At 40.9% G+C, this 26,855-nt stretch overlaps 1 protein-coding gene across 1 annotated transcript in view; it reads right to left on the bottom strand.

Annotated features, from left to right (window-relative positions):
- KCNK1 (potassium two pore domain channel subfamily K member 1) overlaps positions 1 to 7,043 on the bottom strand; it is a 43,224-nt gene extending 36,181 nt beyond the window's left edge. Inside the window, exon 1 of the mRNA XM_054996251.1 lies at positions 6,601 to 7,043. Within this exon, the coding sequence (XP_054852226.1) occupies positions 6,601 to 6,955 (355 nt within the window). The 5' untranslated portion in view covers positions 6,956 to 7,043. The remainder of the gene's footprint in view (positions 1 to 6,600) is intronic.
- Positions 7,044 to 26,855: the final 19,812 nt, after the last annotated feature.

Here is a 26,855-nt window from a genome sequence, read left to right as displayed (position 1 = left end):
CACGTTATTGACGATTATTTATGTTAGCCAGATTGAATGCCATTCCATCAGGAGAGTTGCTGGGACATTTAAATAGGGTCCTCTATTCTGAGCGACTCTGCCAATGTGGCTCTGGCCAAATAGACACTCTTCAACACTGTCTATTTGAATGTAATATTCTAAACGTGGTAAGAGACAGATGGATTAAAACCTATATCCAGGACCCAGGAAGTATAGAGGACAATTTGAGGCACCTTTTAGCAGGGGTGGATTTTAATACCATTTTAGCAGTAGCCAAGTTCCTCTCCCAATCAGTTAAGAAAAAACTTATTAAAATTTTAATACTATACAAACTATATATTAAAAGGCTTTTTCCTATTTTAACTCTAATTCTAGTGTGGCACTGCTCAGAGCCGAATAGGCTGTATGAGCAGTATCATTAAAGTAAAGTAAACCAGTCCAAGGTACATTCCCTGAAACCTACTTCTATCTCCAAAAGTATCAACAGGATAGCATGAACTACTGTACTATATGCTATTGACAGATCCAGTAGGAGCGAGAAAGAAGCATGGCCTTTGTCTACTTTCAGACAGAAGTCATCAAGTAAGGCCACCAGGGCCATCTCTGTCCCATAGCCTGGCCTGAAACCAGACTGAAAGGGTCAAGAGCACAAATTATCCAAGATCACCCAGAGCTGGTCCATTACTGCACTCCCAGTTTCTTTTCTCAGGTCAGGCAGATTAGAGACCGGACAATAACTGGCCATCTCATTTTTCTGGGATTTTTTTTAAGTAGTGGATGGATAACTGCCTATTTTGAGTGGCTGAGGGAAGGTGCCATGAGTTAGTGACTGATTGCACATCAAAGGGTCATTTATGTGGTCCTTACATGATTTTAGCAGCCAGGATATGGTAGCATTCACAGATCCCTGGATCTATCATGGTAACTGGGTCAAAATGATCCATAAGCAGTCCAAACATAGTGTTAGGCAATCCTTCTGCATGGCCTATAGCTCAATTGGCACCCAGATCAGAGCATATGCAAGTTATTTTATCAGCAAAAAACATTAAAGGCTCAGCAGCTAATGCAATCGTTGCAGAGAAATAATATTTCTTGTTGCTACCACTGCCACCTCATAAGTCTTCCAATGGGCCCTATAGATTGTTCTCTTGGATTCAGTAAGGGTTTTCCTGCTAGCTCTTTCTACAAATTTTCTGGCCCTCTTTAGATCACCCAGTTCCACAGTAAATCTCGGTGCAGGTTTCCTTCCAAAGGGCAGGTAAAGTCAACAAGGAGCCACTGCATCGAAATCGGAGGAGGTCATAGTCCCTCTCAATACTGCTTTGGTCAGGCTACACCTGGAGTACTGTGTGCAGTTCTGGAGGCCTCACTTCAAAAATGATGTGGACAAAATTGAGAGGGTGCAGAAGAGAGTGACGAGAATGATCAGGGGCTGAAGACGGAGCCCTAAGAGGAAAGGCTGAGGGCCTTGGGAATGTTTAGTTTGGAGAAAAGGAGATTGAGGGGGGACATGATTGCTCTCTTTAAATATTTGAAAGGATGTCATTTGGAGGAGGGCAAGGAGCTGTTCCAGTTCGCAGCAGAGGATAGGACTTGAAACAACAGGCTTAAATTACATGCAGAAAGGTACTGGCTGGATATTAGGAAAACCTTTTTCACGGCCAGAGTAGTTCAAAGGTGGAATCAGGTGCCTAGGGAGGTGGTGAGCTCCCCTTAACTGGCAGTTTTCAAGAAGAGGCTGGATGAGTATTTGTCAGATTTAGGCTCATCCTGCACTGCGCACGGGGCTGGACTAGAAGGTCTGTATGGCCCCTTCCAACTCTGTGATTCTGTGAATCTGGTTAACAGCTCTGAGGAGATTCACATTGCAAGCTCCCACCATACCCTCAGCAAAGTATGTACTTGCAATCTTAAAATCCTCCAGAAGGATCTATGAACCTCCATGGGTGGACCATTTTAACTGCCCTCCCTTTTGTGGGCCATCTCAGCCATATTCACCCTTGCTATAAGTAGACAGTGGTCAGACCATGGTTCAGGCCAAATCTCCAGCCCTGAAACAAGACCTCTGCTTAAGGGCTCACTGTAGAAGATTAAATCTAAGATGTTACTTTTTTCATGTGTTGGGCCCATCATGATTTGAGACAGGCCATAGCAGCCAAAGAAGCTATAAAATCCTGGGCTGGCCCTGGTGAGAAGCACTCAACATGAATGTTAAAGTCACCCAGAAGGATTGGTCCAGCACCTAATATCCAAGAGCACCTTCACCAACTCACAGAAAGTGTCTGCTGGGGAACTAGGAGACTGGTAAACAAGCAGTATGCATAATCTATAGACTGAATCTGAGATCTTAGTATCCTATCCCATAGAACGTCAACATAATGCATTGTGAAAACTAGTAGCAAATTGGGATAATTAACATATACCACTTACCCCTTAATAGCATTCTCTCATGTTGGGGTATAACTAGAGGGTAGGTGACTATCTGGGATGCTAGGCTACCTATTGTGGGCTGGCAGGGGCTACTCATTTACCTAGTAAGCAGCTGAAGCAAATTGAACAAGCAATTCATCTTCAGAGTAAAGATGGCAATGTACTTACTGTAAAACTATTGTGTGGTTCTCCCAGTGTCAGTACATTGTGTTAATATCAAGAAATTGAACTTTTATTTTCAAAATGTAATAATTTCTACGAACTTTGAGAAACAAAAGTCCTTTTTATTTTCTCATGTATGTCATGAATAAATAATATATCCTACAGCATTTTATGAGAGAAATAAATCATGCATGCAAAATCATGCATCAAGGATATAAAATGAGCTAAAAATGCAACAAAAATATCCAGAAGAAACTGAGACATCAAAGACATCCATTGATTGGCGTGTCATTTGTTCTTGGTCCAGCCCTATCTCACATAAAAATGGTTGTATCCAGGAATAATTTTCCACCAATGGAAGGGAATGACTTTTGCTGATTCCCTCTCCCGTGGCAAACACCCCAATTCACCACTCATGGTGTTTGTGAGAGTCCCTTGTTTCCTAGAGCAATATTTTAGAGAGGTCAGAACAGGAGGGGAGAAGGCATCAAAATGATGTTCCAGTGATGGAAGTGTCTTTCATTAGCGAAAAATTACCCCTGGATCCCGTTAAATACTGTGCACTTTTGAAAAAAAATCCTATCATTAGTTCAACTTATTATGTAGACAAAATTGTAATGTTTCAACAAGCCTTCACCACATAAGGGAGGTAAAATAACACTGCCATCCCAAGTGACAAACAATGGGTATTGTAGTAGAAGATCAGTAGCTCTATTCAATCTGAATAGAGCCTCAGGGGAGGGAAGCATGTAATATTTTAGAAAGCTCCAACAACTATAAATTATCTTTGGGGGGAAAAAAAACAGAAGTCTAACCTGTTATTATCTGAAGCTTACATACTATTTCTGCAGATCAGAGTCAAACTAGATATGACAGAAGATCCACATATTTCTAAACACATTTTCACCATTCATGTCTAATAGTAGGGCTTGTTTTTAAACAAAGGTGCATAAAGGGCTAACAGGAGATAAACCCTGCCTCCTCCTCCACTTTGTCTGCTATGTCTGGCTGCTGCTTTCAGCACTTTTATTCCAGCTTTACTCCAATACCAAAAGTGGGCTGGGTTAGAAGAAAGTGTTGAAAGTAACCAAGCTCAGTGAGTTAAGTCCAGGGAACGGCAATGTTTAGTTCCCCTCACTAGCATGACTACATACCCAGCTTTAAATGTAAACAGGAAAACGTATGAGAAAAAAATCCCCTAGATCCCTTCCTCCATCACTTCAGTACTTTGGCTCTGATCTTTCAGCCTGACTCATATCATTCAAGGATTGTTACCCCAAGAGTAGTCCTGATACCACTATATCCAGTTGTAGCCCCAGAGCTTCTATAGGACTGCTAGATGATTGAAGGAACATAGCCTAACTTTGAAAAAAAAGATTGTATTCTAAATCAAGAGACACCTGACATAGGATGAAGGGCTCCACACTGAACTGAACTGGCTTAGGATTCAGAGCAACATACATTTATTACACTAAAAAACACAGCACAGAACAAAACAGCTGCTGAGATATAACTAAGCTATCCAGATTGTGAATATGTGATGAATTAGTTATGGGTGTGCTTGTCCCCTTCAGCCACACATGATGAGCAATCGGTTTTTCCACTGCAACAGGAAATGTAATACTTGCTTGTCCTCAGCAGGTCACCTTATTCAGAAAGTGAGAGAAACACAGAAGGAAACTTTCCTTCCTTCAGCCATCATATCAGCACTGTGATGTACTTGCTGCTTTCGAGAAGACATGCAGAACATGTGGTTTTATGATAATGAAATGAGGCTTCTGATGTTCTGTCAAAGACTGAAAACAATTTTTTACTAAATTTAACTAAATTGTTCTTTCAAAAACACTCATGTTGGATTTATATATATAAATGTAAAGTACTTTCACTAGTTAACTGGAAATCTGAGAACCAAAAACATGGGGCCAAAGTTTATGCTCTTTCTGTCACTATCCTTTTGAAGTCTCCTCTCTGTAACACTTAAGGCAACACTTTTGGCAATACTTTTAAAGTTATTCAAATAGTACCTCTGGAGATAGACTGAGAGCCCATGAATGTTGTTGAAAGAAATACAATAAATCTTTTTATAGTGCATGTACAACTGTTATTCTGAAGTTACAGAGGCATTCATTCCCAATTCCTGACCTGAAACAGCTTAGTAAATTTTTTCTAGTTTTTTCTCTTTATCTTCACCTAAACAGCTGATGACAGACATGGAAACCAGATTGCAAAATTCAAGACCGCCATCAAAACCTACTTTAAAAAGCTAATTTAGTGTAACTTTGGAATACTTCCCCAGCTTTTCCTAACTTCAGATAATCTAAAATGTATCATTTCATTTGATAGGTGCCTCAAATCATCTTGATACTGTGGCCCAGCTCTTTTTCGCATTGCATCTGTAAATCCTCAAAACAACGTACTAATTCTTATGTGATCCAGAAATCGAGTAACCTTGGCAGGAATAAGTTCCACTTAAATTTGATTTACACTTGAATCACCATATGAAGAATGTACATCTTTTGACAGGATCTCAAAATTTAAAACTGTACTTCTAGTTTGGCATCACTTTCCTTACACATCCAGAAAGCAGGTAAGGGAGCCATTCTACTTTGGCCACCAAACTTTTTATCAAGATGATCCCTGAAGATAATCTTGTCTTTATCTGAGGAACTAACCCTCAGATATCTATAAGAATGTACAGCTGCCATAAGTTATTACACAGAATCTCAACACACAGAGGAAATAATTTCCTAATGAACCACAGTACACAAACATTACCTTACTTCCTGCAGGCATGGTTGGGTGAACGCTGGCCTATCAATGCAACACTGATGACTTTTTTCTGGCTCAGAACATCTAGATCTGAAGAACTTTGTCATGTAGTTAACAGTCTATGTGAAGCATCCTATTCCAGAATTGAAAGAACTGAAATAGCTTATAGTTACTTTCTGGACCCAGTTCAAAATGTTGGTATTTACTTTTATAACCTAAATTATCTGGGAATGAATGGAATACTTAAGGACCGCCTCTTTCCTTATGTTAACTCTGTGTGTGGGATAAAATACAGATCAGAGCCATTTCCAAATATGTATAGTGCATTTATAGCAGGCTTTACCCATGCTTTATGGACCAATTTAGGTCAAATCGATTTTAAATTATACCCTAATATCTCTGTCCTTTGCTGTCTTTTACTCTTTTAGAAATTTATGGCTATGGGGTTTTGTTGCTGAGTCTTTTAATTTTTGTTCACGATTGTGAAGACTGTTTTCATCCTCTCTCTTTTCTTTGACAAATGTTAATTGTTGCTTTGTGCCACCTTTACATCATTTTAATGTTATATGCTGTCTTTATGCAACTGAAGCAGAAACACAGACCAATTTTAATGATAATATTTCTTTCAAAAGTTGTTAATATGGTTGGCCAGGAAGGAAGGACAACTGCATTTTTGTCCTGAATGAAACTCTTTTTTAAAGCCTGAACTAGTTCCGGTGTTTAAATTTGGTAACCATAGGAAAAAAGCCATAAACTTTTTGCTATTTGCTACTAGAACCCTAGTAGTACTTAGTGAGAGTAAGACACTTTGCATGTACTCTGAGGCATCTTCTTCACTATGCCTCCATACATTCCGGAACTTGTCCCAGGTACTGAAAATAGATTCGAGTGACCCTTGACGCATACAGCCTTGCTCTCGAAAAAGATGGCCGAGGGTTTGGGCAGAAGAAATGGAATTACACGGGGCGAGGGAAAGGCGTCATGCTTACAGAAAAGGCGAATATTTTCTCGACTGAGAGGTGAGGCTTAACTCCAGAGGAAGTCAGGCCCAGGTCGGCCGACTTTTGTTCTGGAAGCAGCTACCTGTAACCTGGGACTTACGGCCGAGGTGAAGGGCTGGCGTTCTATATCTGGCAGGAGTTTCCAGGGCTAAGGCCCTCAGGCGCGCACCGCAAGGCCCCAGGCTGAAGCTGCGAGAGAAAGGTCGGTTAGCGAGGCCTGGGCTCGCCGGCTGCTTACCCGTGGTAGATAGGACCGTGCTGGCGAAGAAGAGGGCCGAGGTGAAGTCCCAGTTCCAGTTCGCGGAGGCGTTGCTCAGCACCGACACGCCGTAGTTGCTGGCCTCCAGGACGCGCGCCAAGAAGCTCTCGAGCTGTGCTTCCGAAAGGCACTTGTGCTCTTCCACGAAGCTCCGCTTCAGTTTGCGCAGCTCCTGGCGCAGCAGGTCCTCGTAAGGCAGTTCCACCGACGAGAAGACCACAGCGCCGAAAACCAGGTAGAGCAAGTAGCCGAGCACCAGCAAGCCGAAGCACCAAGCGGAGCGGTGCCTCTCCACCAGCCGCACGCACGAGCTGCCGGCCAGCGACTGCAGCATCTTCCCCCGCCAGCGCCTCGCTGTCGCCCCGAGCGCCAGCCCGCCACGCCGCCGCGGAGCCGCTGCTCGGCTCCTCTCCCGGGCTTGCGGAGGTCGCGGGCGAGGGGCTCCTCTCCCGGGCTTGCGGAGGTCGCGGGCGAGGGGCTCGCGCGGTAGCCGCAGCAGGAGGCGGGAAGGCAGTCGCGGCTCAGTCGGGCGGCCTCCAGCAGCCCGCGGCGAAGCTGCGCCGAAGACCCCCTCCTTACAATGCGCGGCCCCTTCGCCTGGCCAGGCCTTTGGCGAATCGAAACGAGCCCTTTCCCCTCTTCGGGGCTCTTTCTTTTCCTGCTTCCTCCTTTCTCTGACTTTCAAGCTCAAAAACCCAGATGATGTGGCGCTCACGTGGTTCCCCAGCTCAGGTAACCGGCAATGAGTCGGGCGTCAGCAGTAGCTGCTGCTGAACTGGTTCCAGCTGGGAGCTTAGTAAAATGAAAGTCAAAGAGGGAAAGGAGAGCGCAGAGACCCCCTGAAGAGTTGGAGAGCTCTGGGTTCCAATGGAATTACCAGAAGGGCAAAAAGGAGACCTTTCAAATCCGCGGGAGATTCTGCCATAGCACCTTACGTGTTCTTTTTTGATCAGTTCATCCCATTGTTTTTCTTTTAAATTTGGACTTGGCTATTGCGCTTTGCACAGCGCCGTTCTGTTTAAGGGCTGATCTCTGGACAGTACTATCCCATACTTTCAATAGCAGGCAGAGGAGTGTGGGAATCATCAAACTGAAAGGACATCCTTTTACTGCAAGCTGTACCTGTGGTGGGCGTTATTATTCCTCTGCCTGTCCTTGTCAGCAAGTATGGCATAAGTATTTATGGAGGGGGAGGGGAAATCACACGTTCCAAGCCTTTGCCTGATCCCTGAAATTAGAGCTACCTGGATATTGCCCTTAGGAGCATTGCACACAGTCAGTGGGGAATGCTTTTATATAGCAATATTGTTGCAGTGTTGTGGCCTGTTAACCTCCATGGAAAAGTCAAGCAAAGTGGACTATGCCTGTCCTGCCAGGCTGAATATGAAGTGGGCTCACATAGGAAAAGCATGCTACAATATGTTGCATTGTAACTAGCTCAGTTTGGCTGACAGGTGTTCATGCAGGTGAGTAGGCTGTAGCCCTACCTAGCTGTGTCCCTCCTCAGCCTGTTTCTTTGTCACATTTTGGATGCAGCTGCATTGACATTTAACTTAGTAGGGAGATGGGTCATGTCACTGCTTTAAAGTCTGTGATCTGCTGCATCCTGTGATCTACTGTTTGGAAATGCATTCAATGCACTTTCAAAACCTACACAAACACAAAGAGAGATGATGGTGCACGGATATGACAAGCCACATCACAGAAGATACTAATTTAACATGGCATTATCCAATTAATGATTTGTACAATCAATGTTATGCAAGGAAAGTGTGGTGGGGGGCAGGAGAAGGATTTTGCTTATGCTTCGGCAGTGAGAAGAAAACTGGTCAGTCCACCAGTTAGTATCAGAGATGGCATATCTCTTTTTGTTTCAATTTTGTAAGCAAATATAACAAAAGAAAGGTAAGAGAGCAGTGGCAGGAGCCCAGAGCATGCCAAGAAACCTCTGAGAAGAGAAGTGATCTAGACAAGAAGATCCTTTTCAATCTGGATTGCATCATAGTACAGAAACTATCGTGGTTGCCATAACAGCTGGATGTCTCAGCTATCTTCAGCACTGAAGCAACAAGCCTATAAAATCAATGGTACTGGCTCCTAGCTCGATTCTGAGCTTCATGCAAGTTGCTGCTTTTGAACTGGAGAGTCCTGAATGGCTTCGGGTACCCAAAGGACTACTTTTTCTTGTATCTGTCCATTTGTTGCTTCTTCTTTCAGAAGGTCAAGGATACAACCTCATGCCAGCACCATTTTAAATTAATAATTAATTAAATTATTTTGAGTATTTCACACAGGATGCTGATAAGCCAAAGCCTGAGGCATCCCCTGCCCCACCCCATGCTGAAACATCGGCCTTATTAAGAGTTCTGAAGAACTCAAAAGCTTTTACATCAGTTTGTGTCATTTGGGTTAGCCCTAATAAAAGTTATTACATGGCTTTTATTTTGGGATTTTGTTTTTACCTATACAGCTACATGTAACCTTTAAATTACTTTGAATTTGCTTTTAATTATTTTTATTATTTTAATTCTTTGTACCGCTTTGGGTACCTTTTAAAGGTAGAAAGGCAGCATATAAGCTAACTAAGTAAACAACTAAATTGAAATGCCCCCTCCCCCATTTGTCATTGACAGTCAGCAGGGAGATACACAGTCCTCACACTTGCCCTGAGTGGATGCTACTCTGCCCCTTGACCACCTAACACATATTGTCATCAGAGAAGGTTTTGTAGTGGTCACATTTGTTGATTATGTCTGCCATGCCATTCGAGTTAACTTCATTTGAGCCAGGGAATTACCTTTCATTTTCACAATATTTCAAATAGTAGATAGCCATTATTTATTTAGCTAATAATATTTCTTAAGTGCTATACTTAATGCAAAAATAATGATCAACACTCATACAGAATAATATTTCTTAAATGCTATACTTAATGCAAAAATAATAATTAACTCTCATACAATATTTTCAAAAGACTTACCGTCCAATACACCCTTCAAGGTGATATTCAATGTCCCAGTGTCCAGAGGGGTAAACTTTGTAAAAAAATCCGGAGTTCTGCGAGAAGAAGGAATGTCCTTAAGCGATGGTTCTCTGTGTAGCACAATCATCGCTTAAGGACATTCCTTCTTCTCGCAGAACTCCGGCTTTTTTTACAAAGTTTACTCCTTTGGACACCGGGACATTGAATATCACCTTGAAGGGTGTATTGGACGATAAGTCTTTTGGAAATATTGTATGAGAGTTGATTATTATTTTTGCATTAAGTATAGCATTTAAGAAATATTATTCACTGAATCTTTCCCTGGTGTGGGTTTCTTATTGTTTGGCATTTACTTGTGGGGAAAGCCTCTTTATTTTTGATTATTTATTTAGCTAGCTGTTTAATATGAGTGACAAAAATTTAATGTATAGGCTCAAAATCAATTGGTAGTAGTGGAATAGAGATTAACCTATGCAAATCAGATTAACCTATGCAAATCAGACCACAGTATGCCAGACAAGACTCACCTGCATTACAGAACACCGTGTTGAAGGAAAAGAAGTTGAGATGACTCACAGACATTAAGGTGTTAAATATCTGATCTAGAGCTTTGCCTTCTTTGGTGTTACATGACAATAATCAATGCTATCTAAAAGACACAAAGAGTTTCTAGGGACATGCTGCCACGGCTGTTCTGACTATATTACTCTGTCTAGGTAACATTAGTTGGGGAGGTGGTAAAATAAGTACACTTTTCTAGGGCAAGGCAGCTCAAACTCTTCAAATGTCATGCATAAGCAGCAAAGGGAGGAAGTGGTCAAAAGTCCTGCAGGCAATATGGCTTTTCAAGAGGTTCAACTACAGAACATCACAATTCTAAGAGCCCCCAGATCCAATGGGATTTAGGCCAGAGAAGATGAACATTTTGACGTAGTAGAATGTGCCAGGACTGACTCTGGATTAGAAGTTTGACCTTTACGTGCAGTTTTTCTAAGATACACACATCAAGCATTTTCTTCTTCAAATGCACAGGAGTGGGTTCCTGAGACTTCATGAAAAAGACAGGAAATTGAATGAGTCCAGCCTGCTTTGCAGCACACTCTTGTGCTGTATTAAATCCAAATGCTATTATTACATACAAGTAATTATCAAATATAGTCAGTCCACTTTGATTATACCTCAGAGGGTATAATGCCATAGAGTCTACCCTCCCAAGCAGCCATTTGCTCCAGGGGAACTGATTTCTATCATCTGGAGATCAGTTGTAATTCTGGGAGATTCCTGGAAGCTGGCAACCCTAAATGCACTCCAATCTAACCCAGGAGTGTTCTGAAAAACAAGTTCCTGTACACATAGCTGCTGTGTGGATAAGTGTGCTTCCACACTGTGGTGCTTAACAGATCCCATGGAACAGACTGGATGTGATATGATATGAAAAATCTGGGTTTGGATCTTAGTTAATTTAATGAGGGCACCACCAGACTCTTGATACTTGATTATTTTTCAGTGATAGCCATATACATGGTAAAAACAAGAGAGGGACATAGTAGGTGAAAAGATTACATTGATCCATGTTTGAAATCAAGGTTTTTTTTTAATCAGAAACAAGGTTCTTAAGAACAAATCCTGGTTTCTTGACATGTATTGCAAAAATTGATCTTAATGAGTAGCAGCAGAATCACTGCTGTATCTGATATTCATATACTGGTCACAGCAATGATTCATGAGTCAAAGTACAGTGCAATTTCCTTTCCTTGTTGAGTTTACAGTGTTGCTAGGAGAATAAAGAGGCATTGTAGCTTTGTAAAGTCTGCAGGCATGAGTCAAAATTGAAGCTGCAACAAACCAGCTTAATTAACTGTAACATTTGTTTCAGAAATAAAGATGTACTTAAGTAAGTAAGCTATTAACCAGACGTTTACAAAGCCAGTCACTTTCTCGTCCTTGCCTTATAATACCAGTATTATTCTTGAGCTTTCCTCAGGTTGACTGTACTGACATGAGCTGCATTTACTTCCAAAATAGATGCAGGTATGATTCAAGAGGGAAAGTAGACGTTGACCTTACTGAAAAGTTAAAAGGACAGTTCCAAGGCCTCCTAAATTTAGTTGCTTATGGATAGTCAACGTATCCTTCATTAAAATGAAAGGAATAATTCCATGCAAAATACAAAACTTGATTTCCCAGGCAAATGGAAGCCATGTTGGATTTGAGCAGGATTTGAGTCTGGTTGCACCTTAGAGACCAACAAGATTTTCAGAGTGTAAGCTTTTGAGAGCCAGGGAGCTCTGACTCTCGAATGCTTACACTCGGAAAATCTTGTTGGTCTTTAAGGTGCTGCTGGACTCAAATCCTGCTGTTCTGCAGCAGACCAACATGGTTACCCACCCAAACTATTCACATAGGATTTTGTGCTTGTATTTTAAAAATTACAAACCATAAAGCAAGGATGGCCTGGACAAATGCATAAGTCTCTTAATCAAATTAAATAAACATTTGGAATTTTGAGAGAGGGTGGTGAGTGCCACCCCAAAATGGCTGCTGCAGGAGGTGGGAGCCAAACACAACACCTCCTGTCACTTTGCAAAAGAATCACATGGCATTGGCAACCATGCTGAACACATAAAAGTTGCCTTATTCAGAGGCAAGCTAGTCATATGTCATAATTATCTGTTCTTTGATTGGAAGCATGGTCCAGCCACTAGGAGGTCAGCAAGCCTGGAGAAGGAGTGAGTGAGCTTCTACTCCTGAACACTCATCTCCCCTCATGTAACAACTCAGATCCCTACTTTAAGACAAAAACAAAACATCCTTACTGCTTTGCAACGAACCCATGACAAAGGTCAGTGAGGTTAAACTCTACTCCATCACTCTACTCCTCTCTGTGTCATTTTATTCCATGATGAACACATGAAGCCATTTTATGAAGAGTGAGAAAGTAGACCATTGGTCTATCAATGTCAGAAGCGCTCTGCTTTGATTGGCAAGCATTCCTGGTGGCATTTTCTATCTGGCTTCCTATATAAATAAGCCTTTTAAATGTAGGGGCTGTTTTTTAAAAAACTTTTCCTGTAAAATTTATAAAGCTGCTTATTTCTCAAAGAAGATAAGGGGAATAAAAAAGAAACAAAAGAAAGGCTGAGAGGTGGGAGAAAGAGAAAGGGGAATAATAAGAAAAGCCTGGGCAAGGAGAAACAAGGGGAAATGGAACCACATAGTTGTTAAGGAAAACTGGGGGGCTTATTCAGTCCTCCTTATCCACCAGTGCACCAGTTGCAGCCACTGAAAACTCGTCCATTTGAATGAAAGTAACCAATAACAAGCCCTTCTAAAAAGCTCTGTGGGCACCAGGGAAGTACTGACACATTTGGGACCTCTGGCCTTATCTATCACACGGTTGTGAGGGTAAAATGGATGAGGAAGATCCAAGTACACTGCCCTAGAACTCCTTGGAGGGACAGGCTAAAATGCACAAAATAAATAAGGCTCTGTATCTAAGAAAGCCTTGCTATAAATATATAGGTTGGGGTCGATCCCAGTCTCTTTCTGCTCACATCACATGGAATAGGATTGAGATGGGTAAACAGGAGGAAGGGCTAATCAACCTAGTGAACATAGGGGAGGTGTGGCTGGATGGGAAACTAATAAGCAGCCAGTTGGCTAAATTACCAGCTAGCTGTTTCAGCAAGGTCAATGTGGGATTCCAGTTGCCAAGATGTACCTATTTTCTGTGTTTTTAGAGGATTGGCCTGTGATACAAGGGAGTTCAAACCCCCACTCTACCATGAAAGCTTGTTAGATGACCTTGGGTCAGTCACACTCTCTCAGCCTAGCCTACCTTACAATAGTGTTGGGTGCATAAAATGGAGGAGCAGAGAATGGGGACTTTTGGTCCTCATCAGGCAGAAAAGCAGGGTATAAATGAAGCAAGTAAATAAATAAATATAAGAGGTATAAGTTCTAGCCCTGCCTTCTTCCTCTGGTTTGTTGTTCTTGACTTGAGCAGGGGGCTAATTTTTTGCCTTAATTTTACATTTCCATGATTTACATTTCCATGAGTTTTTCCTGAAGAGCAAACAACTATTAATTTAAAAAATAACACTGTATATCTTAAATACAATCCCCCCCCTCCGCCCCATTATTAGCCAGAACTCGTTCCAGGAGGGAGCTTCAAGACTTGTTTTGCTTGAGCTGCAACTATTCTCCTTCTTTTGAACACGGAGAATTAAATTCATTTTGTTTGCATTTGTTAGTCCTCTGTATGAGCCTAGTGCTCTTTGGCTCCTGGACATTCCCTGTAAAAGATTTCTCTTATGGTTCATAGATTTATTAATTAAAATCGGGTTTCACAGTACTACATTAACCTTGGGCTCAATATGCTTGAAAGAAATACTGATAAAAATTGTCACTTTGGAATTTTCCCTTAATGAACAAAGACATGGTTTCTAAGGGTTCATCTATTAAATAAAGAACCAATAATATGTTATTTGTTAACAATCATACAACTTTTAAATGCCGTGGCTTCCCACTCCTTTCATAGCTTTTAAAAATTCCTTATACACAGGAAATGGATATCATTGCAGCTCAGATTTGGGTTGGCCACACTTTCATGATAGGCAATAGGTGTATTGATACCTTTCGGGAGATCAAACTGTTCATTTGAATAACTATATTCTGATTTTTTTTTGCAGTGTACAATTTGCTTTCTGAAATACATCTCTAAACTTACATAATTTTTTTTAAAAACCCAGCAAAGGTTTCTAAGGATAAGTAGCAAATTTGTTATTCACATTTTGATTTCTAGTTCATTGTGACACTTTCTTTACGTAATCAGCTAATTGTACATTCTAAGGCAGAAAATTAATTTTCAGAGATACTGTACTAAAGATAGATTGATCTGACATGGTAACAGAAAATAAAGCTTTGGGTTGTGTTGAAAAAGCTTGTATTTAATAACATGATAAAGAGAAGTTTAAAACACAGAACTTACTATGAAGGTGAAGTCTTTAATGGTAGTCCTAAACATAGCCTTCAAAGTTCATTAATGTCAACCTCTGTTTAAGACTGCACAGGGTTTAGTAAAATCTAGTTTGTTCCTACAGCCCTCCCTCACAGAGGCATATAAACAGATACATAGTGCAATCCTAAATAGATTTACTCCAATCTAAGTCTATTGATTTCAATGGACTTAGACTGGCATAACTCTGTTTAGGATTGCACTGACAAATACACTTTCAAACCTCAAAAAGTCTATTATAAAAACTGCATCTCTAGACTTCTTTTTAAAAAAGCCAATTCTTCAAAATAAAGAAATTGAGGTTAGTGTATGCGTCAAGAATAAATGAAAGATTGGGGCCTCACTAAATTGATTATAGTATACCTGTTTTTCATACTTCCCTGGGCTGACCACCTGTGTCTGACATCCCAATGAGCATGTAGCACACACTATTTTCCTGTGTATTTTGGTGAAAGAGAAAGTGGAATTGTAGTTGCCTGGCAACCACAGATCAGGTCTTGCAACTAACTGGGTGAACCTGGAATGGATTTGCTTTTTGTAACTATTAGGCAACTACAACTGTCTTTCCTTTACCAGCTTGGAACCAAAAGCTACAATAACAACAAAAAGGGGCTAGAGTTGCATCAGAAGTATAGTAGCATCTGGGAGGAGGAGTAAAATGAAAAGAAAGTCTACAGCGTGGTTGCAGTTGATTGTCTTGGTTAATATAGTTTTTGTGTCATCACTGGAACTGACTTTGGAGTCTGGTGGGGGCTGAGATATCGACCAAAATATATGTAAAACATCCATATTAGATTCCAGTATAAGGACCCACCTCTGACAGGGTCAGTTGGTTCACGCAAGAAAACCTAGAGGCCTTGTTGTTCAATGTATACTTCATAGCATGAAAGAAAGCAGTCAGGTTGTATGAACAGGAAGTTATTGTGTATGTGTAAGACAGTCAATCAAGAACAAGCTGAGGGTCTTTTTAAGTAAAACAAGTATAACTTTGTTCAGAATAAACAATATAAAACAAAGAAATGAGCACAAGGCCTACCAGAGTCCATCATAGCAGGTTGCCTAGACCTAGCTTTCCAAAGCCATAAGTAATACCTGATCTGGAGCTGCTCCAGATTTTGGTACCCTGGAACTATAATAAACATGGAATTGATGAATGAATATTACAGTATGAAAGTTATCACTACTGAAATTTTCAAGAAAGGCATTTGCTAGATTGCTCCACCCTGAGGTTTTTGGTGGAGATGTATACAAAGTCTCCTGGTTGAAGCTTCCAGGGGGCACAGCATTTTCTGTCAGCAAATTTTTTATAATCCTCTTTTGCTTTGGTAAGAGTTTTTTGAATAAGTTCCCATTGGTGTTAGAGCAGACCACCATTTCTCCAGATCTCCTAGTTGTTGAGATTGTGGGGTTTGAGCAAAAGGCATCGCTGTTCCAATAAGCAAGGTAATAGAAATAGGATGTAGAAGTTAAAATCATGTAAAAAAAACCTGGAAGAAAGCTAAATTGAGCATAAGTATAGATGTTGTGAGTATGGAGTCCCTACAATAAAGAACTCTTACTGATTTTCTAAATATAAAGCAATTGTATGATTTATTATTTTCTCTCCTGCACACACACCAGCCAGCAGAACGAGCTCACAACCACCTATAATCACACTTCCTATGCCAAACAATAGACTCTGCTAACGGCCCAAACATGGAATCCTTTAATTAGGTTTCTGGGGCCTACATAACTATTTATTTATCAATAATGACAGTATCATTCAGGTCCTCTGTTATGAGCAGGCTGCATTCCACTAGTACTGCTAATGCAATAGTTCAGTGGGTCAGAGACTAATGCTCCCAAATGCCTCCAAATGTATAGGCCAAATGCAGATAAGTACTCAGTCTTTTATGAGGGAACATGCCAGAGCTAGCCAGACAAGGAAGAGCTGCCATTCCAGTCTCAATAGCCATGTCCCAGTCAGTAGAACACATTCCCAAGGAGAAGGGTCTGAGTCCTACTGTGAGAAAAGTGCTTTCCCCCACAAACACTCATCAGACTGTTCCATGTAGCACAATTATAATTTGGGATCTGTGTGAAGGAAGGAAAGTCTAAATATCTTTATTCGATAAGTATACAAATTACAAAATTATCAAGATCATACAGAGAAGCAAAAAGACACACAGTCTTATTCCATCACAATATTTATAATTCCAGAATGATATGAAAAGAAACTATTTTTCTAAAAGTTGATCATCAGTATACATTTATGGGGAAAACTCCTTGGGTCTCTCACATTCCTACTTATAAATGTTAATTTAGATAAATAAGCTATTTTTCAATATGAGGAAAGCAATTCTAAAACAGATCATTCTGTGATTTCCAATAGGCAGGAATACATAACTTAGCAGCCAGCCAAATCCAGGAAATAATTTTTTCATAAAGGAATGATGTCACAACAAAGAATGGATACCTCAGTAGTAAGCTCATAAAAGAGAGCATAATGAACTTTCCAGACTGCTGCATTTAAGGAGAGATGACTTTTAGGTTCATAAGGGAGTAGGTGGTCCTTCAGGTATGCCAGTCTCAAGCCATGTAGGGTTTTATAGTTTAAGAAGTTATATGGACAGGAAGGCAGTATAACTTAGCCGCATGATATATGATTGCCAAGAGACTTGGAGAAAAACATCCTTTCTTTTTAGTACAGGCTTAATATGTTTGCTGCAGAATACAAAACTTCTTTAATGTATACTTTTGAAGTGACTGGTCAAAAGTCATCTTGGAAGAAACTTTGAACCTGTCCCCCAAAGTTCTGATTGGCCCAGGAAGGGAACTGCGAAACTAGAGGGAAAGCCCATAAATGGGGCATCCTGGGGTACAGCTCTGTGTTGAATGTCCAGTCTCCAACAACTCCATTGGAGAAGCTTCAGTATGCTTTCCAAGAAGAGAGACACTTGAACCCATCCCTAGAGTAAGTATATCTGTGCTTTCTAGAATAGTTAATAACACTTTTTAAAATGTTAGTCTCTGGATTTCTGGGAACTGACCTCTTGAATTAAAACCTACTTGTGAGGGATAATCTTAGGCTCTTCATATACATCAGTGAGGATATATTCAGATACAAAACCTATTTTGTTGTAATTTTATACAGGCGATGAATGCAGGGAGAGGGAAGACAGTATGGTATAGCCCGATCTCGTCAGATTTCAGAAGCTAAGCAGGGCCTGTAGTTGGATGGGCAACCACCAAGAAAGTCTCTGCAGAGGAATGTACTGGCAAACCATCTCTGCTCTCACTTGCCTTGAAAGCCCTTTGCTGGGGTCACCATACATCAGTTGTGGCTCGATGGCACACGTGCACATGCATGCATGCACACACGCGCGCGCGCACACACACACACACAAACACACACACTGAATTCAGGACTTTTCCCTGGGGGAGTATAAACTCCAAGCCGCACTGGCCACTCCTATGATTCACACACACATGCATCTCCAAATTCAACTATTTCTTTCTCTAAAACAGTGTAACAACAGCACTAGGCCATTGTGACCTGGTGTGATGCAAGTGCTGGGGACTTGATTGCAATTATCAGGGCCTTTTTTCAGCAGGAACGCGGGGGAACGGAGTTCCGGAATCTCTTGAAAATGGTCACATGGCTGGTGGCCCCGCCCCCTGATCTCCAGACAGAGGGGAGATTAGATTGCCCTCCGCGCCGCTGAGCGGCATGGAGGGCAATCTAAACTCCCCTCTGTCTGGAGATCAGGGGGCGGGGCCACCAGCCATGTGACCATTTTCTCCAAGGGCAACCCACTGAGTTCCACCACCTCTTTCCCCAGAAAAAAAGCCCTGGCAATTATATTAGTGTCCAGCAAACATAGCTTGAGAAAAGGATTGCATTGTTCATTTGGAAGATATCAGCTTTAAAAATTAACAGTTACTTTAGCATATTAACTGAAGCTACCTGTTTCAGTAGACATAAAAATACTGACTAATACATCTAAAAAGTCTAGTTGTTCTGAAGCTGATAGCACAACTTGTACCCTCAACTCAGCTCAATTTGCTGCTATGGATGATAAATTATACAGAGAAATTGTCTCTTGTGGTTTTAGGATAGAACAGAGTGGCATTATAAATGCTCTTAAGTCATAGGCTGAAGCAAGTAAAATCCATATTCACGAAATGTTATTTGTGCCTTTTACACAGCAATTATGGGAATGGGGTAAATATATTCTATGCTGTGCTAGCAAAAGGGATTACAAAATTCTTTAGAAAGAATTCACATAGGAAATAAATATTCAGAACAAAAATTGAGACCTGATATGATCAATCCAATCAGTTATTCACTAATATACATTTAGAATCTAACATATCATCTTAAGTGTATCATTAATAAATATTTGCAGGTTCATTGTAATGTTACTAGGTTTTGGATATGCTAATCAGTCTTTATAGATATTAAGAACCTTAATTTATTGGTTACTTATGCTCAAGTATGAGAATCAAATGCCCCATTAAATGCATATCTATTACTTTTGATGGAATGGATACTTCTTATAGTATACCAAGAAATCAAAATGTTACCTTTTTAGAATTTACTTTAAAATTTTACACTTTACCTCTCAAGCAATTCTGAAGGTGATTTATGATAGCTTCAAAGACAGATAATCTGTTCATGCTACTTCAAAAATAATGTAATTGGTGCTTACTCCCAAGTCCAAGTGATACAAGGAGCCATGAGTGATAAAGTGAATTAAAGGCAGATAAAGGCAAATTAGGTACACGTAGCCACACTAGCTAGTGGCTCCACACAAGAGCTCCTACTGAGTTTTCTCCTGGAAGGCTCTCTTCTTGAGATGCATTTTGTATGAACTAGCACTTTCACATGGTGAAAGTATGGCTCTCTGCACATTTCTGTGGCTCAGAAAAGGAGATGGAAATCAACATACTTACTGGGATCTTGATGGAGTTTTTTTCTTCCCTCATTCAGTCAATATATGAAATGCAATAGAAGTAGTATGCATGCATGTCTGATTTATACAGCCCTTTCTCCTCAAAAGAGGCAAGAAGCATCATGTGAATTGGGAATAGGAATATTCATGTACAACTCACATTGTATATATTTGGTGAGGTGCACAAATACATGCCTCTTGTACTACATACTGAACATCCAGCTGATGAATCTGTGAAAGGTCTCTGAGAGAATTACACAATTGACAAATAAACCCTCACTAGCTTTTCTCAGAACAAATATACTCATGTTTTCCTTTTGGAAGTGCTCGTTTTTATGTTTGTTGGTACCTTTAAAACAGAGGCATAGTGTGGGGGGCAGGGGGGTGACCACTCCAGGCACAAAATTTAGAGGGGGTGCCACTTCCACCCCCCTCCCCAGAATTCCCCTTTGCCACTGCCTCCCGCCTCAGATCCCAACAAGCTGGGTGCCCCAGCGGCGCAGCAGTGAGCTGGGAGGCAAGTGGGGAGGCAGGGGCCTCCCCGCTTGCCTCTCCATCCCTTCACCGCTGCCACCCCCCTCAGGTGAGGGGGAATGCTCCTGTGCGATGACATCACAAGTGACATCACTGCGCAGGGCCAGAGCATGGGCAAGCAGCAACAAGGTAACAGACAGCCAAACTACACGAGACAAATAATACGTGAATGCACTTACACATGTTTCCCCATTGCTTTCCTGTTCACTCGCACAACGCAGCTACACTGCACTGCCCTGTGCTCAGATTGGCACATTTCTTCCCCATTCCTCCCAGCTGAGAGACGATATCCCATGATGCATCTTTTCTTTGTGCATGCTCAAACCTTCCTCTGCAGCTTTTCTGAGAGGGAGACTTGTTTACTCAATTGGACGTGTTGGGGGGGGAAAGCTGCCGGGTTTCCTTGAGGGAGCTGAAATTGGGGGCTCTGCTGAGATAAGTAGGTGCCATCAGTCACTCAATTTTTTACTATTGTGAAGAGAAAATGACAGGAACTGGGGAAACCCATGGATCATGCCTTTCCTGGGGTCAATTATCCCTGAAACTTGGGGCACGTGTTCATCAGGGGTAAAATGGACACAGGCAGGTAGGAACAGACATGATTCTAGACACTTGCATGACCTCGTGTAATTCATCTCATCTAGTTTGGCTCAGAGATGATGAAACATCAGAAACAGTGCAGCATTCTATGGGTGTATGAAAAAATAAGGCTGGGAAGAACCAGCTCAGAAGATAGCACATTGATGTCTGGCACAAGCTGAAGAAGATACTATCTCTCAGTGGTAGGTTGCTTATTCTAAAATAAACAGGAGAGGGTTAGGAATTTTATACTGGAAGAAGGTTCTCCAAGATTACCTGATTTGCTGACTAAGGCAGTTTTGCCTAGAGGCTTAATAGTTCTGCTGAAGTGCCTATTGGTCTTTTTTCTGTGTCCCATTCCAGTGGAATACAGTCCAGCTTAACACAAATGCTTGCATCCAGCAATGTGCACCTGGAAAAATAAACTGGGGGACATAGTATCAAACATGTCATACATTCAGTCACTATACTACACTAACTTCAGGGGAATCTAAGATTTTCTAAGTGGTAAAAGTTACATGCCCTGACCTGGATAACCCAGGCTAGCCCAATCTTGTCAGATTGCAAAAGCTAAGCAGGGTGGGCCTTGGTTAGTAATTGGATGGGAGACCACCAGGAAAGACCAGGGTCTCTATGCAGAAGCAGGCAAGGACAAACCTGTTGCCTTGAAAATCCCAGCAAAGTTTGCCATAAGTCAGCTACAGCTTGAAGGCACTTTCCACCACTAGAAGTCACATATCTATAGTAGTCAAATTTCCAAAGAATGCTGCTGTGGCAACCAAGGGATTCCTGTTCCTCATATTTCCTTTAATAAAGAATAGCAGACTTTTTGTGTTGCTGTCTTTTATCAGTTACATTATTCTGTCATATTATCTTGGGGTGGGATATGTACAGTCTAGTCATTGGTATATTCTGGACACTTTGGCTTGCTAAGGCCCACAGGCAGAGACATGACAGGCAGACCAGTAGCCTGGTGATTGGATGAAGGGCCTGGTGACTCTCATCAACACCATATCCTGAAATAAAGTAGAAGATCTGGCAATCTGTACATCAGCCTGTGGCAGCATACAGGCTCTCTACTGTCACCTGACTTTCCAGGCCAGGACACTTGCGTTAGGTTCACCCAAATCTAGAGTCTGCTTGGCCAAATCAAAAAGAGTCCAGTAGCACCTTTAAGACTAACCAATTTTATTATAGCATAAGCTTTCGAGAATCAAGTTCTCTTCATCAGATATATCTTTGGTATCAAGAAGTGTTCTATCCTCAGCATACTCAACATTTCAAATAGAAATACATGAATATATGCCAATGTAATATATATGAAAATTGACACAGATTCATTTTCACCTACAAGCCAGCCAGCACGCTCATTTTCAGTGCAATCTTAAGAAAAGTTACATCCTTCAAAGTCCATTGAAGTCAATGATCTTAGAAGGGTGTAACTCTGCTCAGGATTGCACTGTTTGTTCTCATATATGAAATCTATGCTAGGAATTTTTTAACCTTAAGGCAAGTTGCCATGAAAGCTGCAGATACATGTTTTTAAAATTGGTCAGTTCTAATTGCGGGTAAAGTAGAGGAGCTGACCCCTAATCTGCTTGCCACTTTCCTTCTCTGAGACCATTTTTACAGGGCCCTGACTTGGGAGTAGATCCATTGGGTGAGAGGCTTCATAGGAGCTTCAGCATCCCGCCCCAGACATCCCTTAGCAATGTAAGACTAGACTGCAGTCATATGCAGTTATGTCAGCCTAAGCCCACTGACAGACTGGCTTAACTCAGCATAGGACTGCACCGACAATTGCAAATATAGAGACACACGGCTATTGCTTTTGGGCACAGTCTGTGGTAATTTCTCCCTCAAAAGCTTTCCTGTTAGAAATTTCTTCAAGTTATTTTAAGAAACTAAGAAAGGCGATCCAAAAGTGCTTAGATGGTGAAAAGTGAAGTCAAATTCAAACACTGACTCACAGCACCATTTCATAAAGACAGACCTCTATAAACAGATTCCTTTCACTTTAATATATAAAACTAGATACATTATAACTTCTGGCAGCCATTTATAAAATCCCCAGGAGACTTACTGTGAAGTGTAAATAAGTGAGTATAGAGTTCAGTTTTATAGTTTCAGTTCTCAGTAGCAAGCAGTAGTGTCTGTGTGTTGTGGGGGGGGGAGGGGGGACTTTTTACAAATAAACATTGTTTGGATTCCCTCCTTATTTGTGGTTCATTGACACTGACTATGCCAACTAGATTAATTTTTTAAAATATCCCTGCAATCAATACTGTTTTGAAAATGTCCTGCAAAATTTAGTAAGTTTTTTTCTTTTTTCCTATGTCATTCACAAAGCCATGAACTATGTGAAAGCTGCATTTAAGTGCTACATAGAGCGCTTTGTGTACAAGCCATGTTAAATAGATATACAGTTTGATTCTGATTACACAAGCTTGTTGCTTTTATATTTGTATTGTATTTTTTATTATCTCTGTCATTTTATATTTTAGGCAGGGCTTTATATATGCTGGTGAAAGTAAACACTTATAAATTGAATATTGTTTCTTTTAGCCAATGAGCACTTAGTAAATGACTGAACTTCATAGGATATTGTTGATAACTGCAGTGAAATTCAGATTTTAATGCCTGTATGTCACCATAGATCAGGCATAAAAGTGACAAATCATTCAATTGAGTCCTCAATGAGATGCATAACCTTAGTTTCTGGTGGTAAAAAAGCTCCCTTTGCCATTCATGACATGCATCAATAAAACTCCAAAATACTAAATACATCATAAATATAACATTGTCAATTAAACAACGAATAAAATATTTTTCTTCTATCTACCAGTAAGATCAAATACAGTGTCCCTTTAAGATGCTTATTTAAAAGGTCTGTTTTTCAGGCCATAGGGTATACTTTATGGCAATCCTCTGGCAATCTGTTCCATAAAATCAGCATCACAATGGAAAAAGCACAAGACCTCACTGAGGAAGTGCAATCTAAACAAATGGAGGGCACTGGTAAAAGAACCTGCTATGAGGACTGTGACGGACTGCACTTAACAGCAGGTTACTGAAGTGCAGCTAAATCAAAGAGCTGGGAGGGGAATGGTTAACTATTCCCTAGAATGAACAATTTGAGTGACAGGCTGTTCTCTGGTCAGTTAGGACCAGACGGAAGCAGTCAGTTGGTTTCTGACAGGATTTGGAGTCAGGGAGTCTGACAAGAAAAGTCAAACAGGTTCACTTTTAGAATGAAGGGAGAAGATTCCTTTGCTTTAACTGTAGTATTACTGTCTTGAGAAAAATTCTATCTAAGAATTCAAAGTTTAAGTATCAGCATAAGCTGAAGTACACTTTACACAGTCACCAGAGAACCAGGAGTGTGTTTTGGTGAAAGTGATTGGGTAGTGCGTGAGACTCCCTTTCAAGCCAAAAACAAGAGGGGATATATCTTCTGAGGAGATTAAGATTTAATTCCAGCCCAGTTTCAAGGACTCAGGCTCTGTTGTGAAAGGTAAACAGTTTTGGACTGCTCAGGATAAGATAGAAATACCCTCAAGTTTCAAGAAAGCAGTGAGTTAGGTGTACAAAGAAAGTGACTAACTCCTGAAAACCTGAACTATCATAGGAAACTTCCTGAAGAGACATTGTTGCTATACTTAAATTGCTAAGTAAAACACCTCTCACTGTTAAGAACCAAGAATATATAAAAATAAGCTTCAAGAATACTATTTTGCCTGTTACATGAAATGTATTCTGTAATACAAACAAAATACCAACAAAATTTTACTTCCACATTTTCATCCCCTGACTAACCTTACTCAATCCCTGCCAGTTAAAAAAGTTATTTCTTTTTGAATGTTATACAGTTTCTAATGCCATTTCCAACAAAAAAGAAGAGGGTTCCTGCTTTTCTCCATCAAGTTCCTGTTTTGGACTAAAAAACCAAAATTATTTCTGCATGTTGTGGTGGGACAGACAGACTTTCAAAACCACAAACACATTACTTGGGGCTGCTCAGTCAAAGTGGTGAAACTGAATTTTGGCAGGAAAATCTGCCTCACAGTGGGGAGAGCTAAGGGGAGTCCATCATAAGGACCTACATCAATGTACAGTTGCATACAGAGAAAGATGGTCTTTCACATATGTGGGTCTCTCAACTGCTGATCAAGTCATGAAAGAGTAGTGAAAGTAAGATGTGAACTTGAATTAAACCTGGTAGCAAACTGATAGCCAATGAAACTTTTTCAAAGCCAACTTTATGTGCTCATGCCACCCAATACCTATCAAGCAACTGAACGTTTTATTAATTGAAGCTTTCAAGTGCAGCCCTACATGAAGTTTTTTACAATAGTTTAATCTGGACATTACATAAACAGGAATCCACATGTCCTGAGTCTAGAAAGGGCAATTTATGAACTTAATGAAGATAATAGAAAGCACTCCTAGCAACAGTGCCAATCTAGTTCTTCAAAAGTGCTGCACAATCACTAAAATAGGTCATTAACTTAAACAACAGGTATCCAAAGAATGGAGGCTGATTCACTTAGGCAGAAATTCTCCACAGGGAGCGGCCCCGTGGATACATTCATGTGGATAAAGTATGAGTTGGCGTGACCACGTTGCTAGGCAATTCTTAGTGAAGAGTTGATTGAGAAATACCAGCTCCAGATTTGGAGGGGGAGCTCTTTGAGCGATTCTCAATGGACCCCCTTACAAAGTAAAAGGGCGAGACAGAAATGAGGCAGTGCCTGAACCACATACCACTGCCACAGGCCCAACACATCCACCTACTTCTCGCAGTTACTACCACCTCTACCATTGCTGCCCATTCCCTCTGACTTCTCATAGATGGAGAAGCCACAGGGCAAATGTGTGGCTTCTGCTGCCCTTCCTAGCCACTGCTGGTCCCCTGCCCCCATTGCCATTCCATGGTGAAGATTCATTTCAGAGTGCGGAAGCAAGTGAGTAAGATAGCACCAACAATAGCAGCCAGTGCTAACACCCCTGACTCAACCAATATCCACTTGCTATATACTTGTTTCCAGTTCAGTTGCAATTCAGGGTTCCAGTCTGTGGTGGGCCTCCTACCACAGCATGAGCCTTAACAGTTATTCAGTCATTTCAAACATTGACATCAGCTCTGTACATGAGCATAATGGTACCTTTCACATGTGAACTGCCACTGTAATATTGCTCTTGTTAGTGTGATCATGCTGTGTTGCACGTCATATTCCCCCATATGGCTGAGTCCATGTGCAATATTTTAAGACATGTAAACTAACCATGAGAAAAGCATAACAAATGCTTATACTGGCCTGTATCTAACTATTCTGTGCCTAGAATATGGCATTTGCCCGCATTCTTCTCTGTTCCTGCAATTCTTCCTCCGTTCCTGCAAAGATAATTTCCAGGGTAATGGAAGCCACATGGAGGAATAGCTGCACGTGATGGGATGGAGGTGGGGTTGAAGTAAGGTAGGACAAGGGGTTAAAACTACACAAGCCTAGATCCACTGAAGGAAGAGGCAAATCCACTCTTTTCTCACTCCTCCAGCCCACCAATTTACATGGTTATTGAATGAATCCCACAACACCGGGGGTGATCTATCTGAGGGCTGGAAAGGGCTGCAGGCATGGGGTGGAACATGGGGAAACTCTGTTAGGTTAGATATAGTTCACTGTCCTTCACAGACTGTATTATTCAACAAAATAAGGTTCAGTGTAGTTGACTCACTTTACAGTTGTATTTGGAACCTCCTATTTGTTTGTCCCTCTGTTACCCTTCTTATTGCAAGAATTTATGTACCTTCAGTATTGAAATTCATCATGCTGGGCTTGAAGGTGACATCCAACATCTCTATGTACTTGTAATCATAAAGGAGCGCTTCACTATAGTAATGCAGGAAATCCCTTGAGCATCTACTTGGAAAGGAGGAGGAAGATTTCTTGCTAGTGGGCTATAAATGAATTATTAAGATGTTTTCCCACTGGCACATGTGCAGATTCTTAGCATTAGCATATCATCCAGTGGAGAGCATTAAAAAAGATTTTTAAAGCCCGAGCATAAAAATGTCATCTACTGAGAAGTAATTAAAAATATTTCTCCTTGTTAAAAATATAAATCCTCACACAGAAAAAAATTGCAGCTTTACAAATGAAGGACTAGTTGTACGCTCTCAAAGATC

This window comes from Eublepharis macularius, chromosome 1 (assembly GCF_028583425.1).
Source record: "Eublepharis macularius isolate TG4126 chromosome 1, MPM_Emac_v1.0, whole genome shotgun sequence".
Classification (NCBI taxonomy): domain Eukaryota; kingdom Metazoa; phylum Chordata; class Lepidosauria; order Squamata; family Eublepharidae; genus Eublepharis; species Eublepharis macularius.
The sequence above is the reverse complement of the archived record's forward strand: the minus strand, read 5'-3'. Positions and strand labels throughout refer to the sequence as shown.